Source organism: Quercus lobata, chromosome 9, assembly GCF_001633185.2.
Source record: "Quercus lobata isolate SW786 chromosome 9, ValleyOak3.0 Primary Assembly, whole genome shotgun sequence".
NCBI classification, from domain to species: domain Eukaryota; kingdom Viridiplantae; phylum Streptophyta; class Magnoliopsida; order Fagales; family Fagaceae; genus Quercus; species Quercus lobata.
Window position 1 is genome coordinate 53243739 of NC_044912.1, and position 6153 is coordinate 53249891.

At 33.3% G+C, this 6153-nt stretch overlaps 1 protein-coding gene across 1 annotated transcript; it reads right to left on the reverse strand.

Moving 5' to 3' along the window:
- Nucleotides 1-2061, reverse strand: LOC115962126 (cytochrome P450 CYP82D47-like). Its single transcript, XM_031081012.1, has 2 exons — nucleotides 1113-2061; nucleotides 1-761 (listed from the first exon to the last, which is right to left on the reverse strand). The coding sequence occupies exons 1-2, from the start codon at nucleotides 2049-2051 to the stop codon at nucleotides 123-125; spliced, it is 1578 nt and encodes a 525-aa protein (XP_030936872.1). The 5' UTR covers nucleotides 2052-2061; the 3' UTR covers nucleotides 1-122.
- Between the last annotated feature and the right edge of the window lie 4092 nt (nucleotides 2062-6153).

Here is a 6153-nt window from a genome sequence, read left to right on the forward strand (position 1 = left end):
CATTCAATCAAATGGAGATTGAACTGAGTTCTCCATATAAAGGAGACAAACGACATTATTGAACTATAAAGCTCCTTGCATATGCAAGCTTATTGAAAACAAATACTTTTGGAAAGCATGGTTTATATTTTTGTTTGGGATTGATAGAGTTTGGAAGCAAGGCGTGGAGTGAGAAGAACTTCAAGGGGAGTTGCCTTAGGTAAGGTAATGCCCAACCCTTCCGTCATGTCTACCAGCATATTTGATGGTGTCATGAACTCAAATCCCTGAAGCAAGCGAGCTAGTGCCAAGTAAGATACTTGCAATGCAAATGTGTAACCTGGACAGGCTCGTCTGCCAGACCCAAATGGTATGAACTCAAAATGTTGACCTGAAGCATCTATACTTGCATGGCTTGTGAGGAACCTCTCTGGTAGAAACTTTTCTGGGTCCTCCCAAATTCTTGGATCTCGGTGCAACTTCCACACATTAACAAGCAAACGAGTACCCTTTGGGACGTAATAGCCACAAACATGACAATCCTCCATGGCCTCATGTGGAACTGATAGGGGGCTTGGTGGGTACAAGCGCAATGTTTCCTTCACTATGGCTTGGAGGTAAACTAGATCTTTGATATCATGGTCGTCCACCCACCTGTCTCTACCAACCTTGAGATTGAGTTCTTCCTGAGCTTGCTTCAAAGCGTGCTTGTTATTCAATAATATGGACAGGAGCCATGTCAAGTTTAGAGATGTAGTGTCAGAGCCAGCCAAGATGAGATTCTACAACATGAAATTGAGGCCACACTTAATTAGAATTGCACTGGTTATTAGTTATTACACACGGAGTATGTAACAAAATTTTTCCCTTATTAGAAAGCAATGTTTCTTTATAGGGTATAATATTCTTTGTAAATAAAAGAAAGTACTATCATTATATGATAAATTAGAATGAACACGGGTCAAAGTCACTAAATATATATACCCAATTGATTTTAGGTGTAGAAAGGGTTCAACCTATATCTCTTATTCGACAATGTAAAAAAATTTACCAATTGAGCCAACTATAACCAAAAAAACAAAATAAAAACATGGTTGATTAATTAAGTAGTGCGATAAATGACTATAACTTACCATTGCTGTTGCTTTTATAATGGTTTCACGTGTATGGCCAAATGCATCATCCTCAATTTCGGATAACATGACATCGATGAAGTCCAGCTTGTCGGTTGGTTCACTACCCTTCAGCCTTCTCATACTATGTTCTTCAACCCAACTTCCTGCTACAGAGTCCAATTCCCTCGCAATACGCTTCATAGATTTTACTTGGCCCAGCAAATCAAAACATCCTAGAAATGGAATCAGATCCGAAATGATAGGGACACCAGCTGCGTACATGAAGGCTTTAATATTTTTCCCAATACGTTGTGCCTCTCCATCATTTCCATGATTGAAGCTATCAAAATATCTCTTCCCTGCAATCATTTTAGTAATAATATTAAAGGTTAGGCGCTCAACCCACTCACTAATCACCACGTTGGCTTGGTTGCCCTCGTTGCTCTTGCAGAGAGTGTACAAATCTTTAATCACAGTTTCCACCTCGAATACTTGCACATTCTTTAGTGTTTCAAGCCGACGACTAGAGAGGAGTTCTAGCTTGGTTAGCTTTCGCATCATGTGCCAATATTTTCCATAACTGGAAAAACCAAATACTGCATAGTTGTAGCCAAGGTGCTTTCCTTGGCTAGACATTGGACGTGCAGCAAAAGCCTTGTCATTTGTAGTGAAGCACTCCTTGACTGCCTCATGACTGCTAATCACAAGTGCAGGTTTCATGCCAAGTCTGATCATGAAGATGGGACCATCTTTATCAGCCATAGCACCTAAGGTTCGTGCAATTGGGTTTTGGCCGCGTAGTTTATGAAGGTGACCTATGATTGGCAAGGCACCTGATGGCTCTGGAGCCAACATACCCTTAATTTTGTGACTACCAATTCTCACCCTCCATTGATTGTACAATAGAGCCAATAGAAAAAACCCTGCAATTGCAAGTAGATGGGAAGTAATTTCCATGATTTCCTCAAACTTGAGGGAATGGAGAATACTATGAACTTTTCACCCATAACTTGGTAGTATCTTATAACGGTGAGAAAAAAATCACTGGCTGATTTTTGTCACTCACGTTGCTTGACTGGTCATAGTTGTAGACCTTTCCTTTTTTGCTGAAAGTCATAGTTGTGGACTTGTTCGGCGCTCAACTGTCATGGCAGGAGATTTGTATTCGTCAAAGTTATAAACTTTTTTTTTGTGCTGAAAGCCGTAGTTGTAGACTTGCACTGCCTCTCAACTGTCATGGTGTTGAGTTTCTTGATTTGGGTTCTCATCCTATTTAATTATGTTAAATATATTAACAAGGCACTATACCATGTTATAAAATTCTTTTTTTGCTGAAAGCCATAGTTGTAGACTTGCACTGCCTCTCAAATGTCATGGTGTTGAGTTTCTTGACTTGGGTTCTCATCCTACTTAATTATGTTAAATATATTAACAACGCACTATACCATGTTTTATATACTAGAGAGGATGCAGAAGGGGAAATATAGAATATGAACATCGAGAGCACAAGGGTTATGTGGTTCTGTCTTGTTGGCCTACGTCTATAAAGGAAACCCTTAAGGACTACATCTTTATTGTATAAAAATGTAGTACAATAACCTATTTTACAATGATTTATAACATGAGTATATATAGGCGATTAAACCCTAAATTACTAGTAAAAGTAGGAGTGAGTTTGACCCTATTACATTGGGCTATATGTCTAATATATTTTTAACAAATTAGAATGGATGAAGTCAGGAGCTCATATATTTTAGGTGGTCTTGACTTGCCAAAAAAAAAAGTATATATATACTTGGAAAAACATTATATACCAAAGCAACTAAAGTAATCTAATCTATTTTAACCATTTTAATAAAATATTAAATATCTTAATTTGAGAATCACAAGAATTTGAGTTCAATAAAAATAAGAGTAATGCTACATTCATAACATTTTTCACAATAAATCCTATATAGTAACTAGTAAGCAATTACTAATTCTAATTTGCAATTAATATTGACACCACTTTTAACCCACTAATAACATTTCATCACATAAGATTTATAGTGAAAATATTGTAGATATAATATTACTCTAAAATAACTTTGCTCCCTCAAACATAATCCTTAACCCCTTAAATAAATAAATAAAAGGTTTAAATAATAACAATAAAAATTAGTCCAAATAACAACAAAGATAACTAAGGGTGACTCTAGAATTTTTTTAAGGTGGTCACTAAGAAATTTAAGTTATACAAAATCTCATAAAGAGATAACTTATATATATCAACATCACCAAAAAAGAAAACAAGTTACAATTTCTTTATACTAACAAAGAGACAAAGAGAAAAGGGACTTATAACCAATGAAGTGAGAACTAAGAATGCTGAGAAGAGAGTAATAAAGTGAGAGATTCTAAAATGATAATAGAGAAGAGAAAAAATATATATATATATATATATATATATATAAATATATATAATTTGCTACAAATGGGAGTTTAGTTGCTGAAGAGAGAAAAATTGTTTTGATTGCAAAACCAAAGAAAGCATGACTACTACCACCACCAAGGAAATAAAATTATATATTATTTTTATTGAATGGGTGAACGAGTTACAAATTTGAATGATTACAGTTTTTTTTTTTTTTTTTTTGGTTCACTTATTGTTTGGTTGTCTAGTCTTGTTTTTGTTTGGGTTATTTTTGTTGTTATTTAAGCTAATTTTTATTGATATTATTTAAGCCCTTTTTTGTTTGTTTGTTTGGTTAAGGGGTTAAGGATTATATCTGTTTGGAGGGTTAGCATTTGTTATGAATTTATTGTAACAATATTGTGAATATAACATTATTCTTATTTTTGTTATGAATTTATGTTTGGAGGGCTAGGATTTTTATTCTTATTCTTCGTTTCCACTTATCTCTTATCAATATAAATTTATATATATATATATATATATATATATATATAAATAAAAGCAGAAACCACATTCGGGCGAGCATGAGATTCTACCATGTGGCGCTTTGTATGAGTAGTATTCCATTTAGCCTTTCACCTCACCCCATCTTCTTATCAATGAATAGTTCAATTTAACATAGATTAAATATATATATATTAAATTAAAGATATCTGTAAACATTTGGGGTTGAACAGGACATGGTGAGCAAAGGGCTAAGGAAAATCTCCAAGGAAACCTTACTTTCTCTGAGACAAAAGGCATTCCCATGGTTTGTTCAGGTTTGTTTTTAGACTCTTTATCATTTGCTCTTTTACCTTTGCGACTTCTTGTCCTTTTCTCAGATTCAATTTTGGTTATGTTTGATGAAGTTCTTCGGATTTGTTGGATTATCAATAAAATTTTTCAGATTTTGGGCTTGGGCTATTTTTAATTTTTGTTCTAATGAATTTGTTTAAACTTAATTAAATAAACTTGGTATTGAAGGATGTGCGTATATATTCTAATATATATATATATATATATATATATAAAACCGAAGCCTCTGAAGCTCCCACAATTTTCCACGTCAGCACAATATTAAAAAAAAAATAAAAAACACAAAAAAAAAAACTTACGCAAAATCAGAGAAGCCCTAAATTTAAATTCGATTGGCCTCTCTCACAAAAAGAAAAGGAGAACACGCACACTACTCCTAACGCAAAAACCCTAGAGTGCCTAAATTTTTTCAAGGAGACCATAAGGAGCTTCTATGCTAGAGCCTATCCTACGCCTTGCTTTTTGTTGCATCCTCAACTCCTGCTTAACCAGGTAGAGCCTTTTCATTCAACCATACAACTGTTGAGTTTTTTGTGAGTTTGTGCATGGTGGTGGTGGTCTTGTAATTGTGGGATTATATTGTTTTTTACTTTTATTTTTTGGGATTTAATCTTTGAGATGATTCATAATTTACTTTGTTGTACACGGATGTGTTGATGTAAGTGGTGGTGGTGGTCTTGTAATTGTGGGGTTATATTGTTTATTATTATTATTATTATTATTTGGATTTTATCTTTAAGATGATTTACAATTTACAGTTATTTGAATTGTGGGATTAATTCTTTGATTTTTTAGGATTTTTTATGTTCGTGAACTATATCGTTTTAACAGTATTAAACATGTACTTTGGTATCAACTAGGATTTTGACATTCACCTATTAGCCAGTGTGAGATGAAAAGGAAAATATAAAAGAAAACCGTAGGGAGAGAAAGAAGGAAAAATATTCATAAAATATTTGGTATTAGCCTTTAGTTACTTACCATTTGGTATTTGCTTGTGAAATTATTGTAGAGCATTATATCACTTTGATTTACGGCTATTCAATACTATCTCCAAACCAATTCACAGCTATTCAATTTATAATTCTTTGTACATTTGTGTTGTTCCTTCCCTGCAACAAATTTAAAACAACAGATTTCAATGAATACCAAACAACAACAAATTTAATTCTTTCTACATTCATTTGATGTTTTAAAGCAGGTTTAATTCTTAATTTTTGTTCTTCCATTCACTTTTATTTAGATTCGAATGGAGGAAAAGATTGAAGAGAAAGACAATAAAAAACCTGAGCATCTAACACTAAAAGCACAATTGGTATCAAGGCCAGTTTGTGCAGTTCGTTGCAGCCTAATTCATTGGGGGAAGCTCCCTAAACAGCTTTTGGAGTTGTAAAATCAATGGGTGTCAAATTGCTTCCTACTTTATGATCCTCTTGAATTGATATAATATTAAATAATAATTGATTGAGATCAAAGTATGAATCCCTTTACTGTTTATATATATGTGTGTGTGTATAATGTATTGTGTAATGCTTGAGTTCTAAAGATCTAATTTATTATAATTTTGTATAGATTATAAACCACCAGCTTTATGCTTTAACTTCCTTATTATCTGAATCAAATCAGGTACTATATTTATAGCTTTTAAATTGCATCTTTAATAGCTCTGGACTCTTACTGTGTTAGTCTTGATTGTTTCATTTGACTTGAATTGTCTTTTGCGTTGCTTTAAATACAAATTTTGTATTTTTAGAACCAATTTTGTAGTCAACATATGATCTTTGAGTTAATTACAGTTTAATTGGA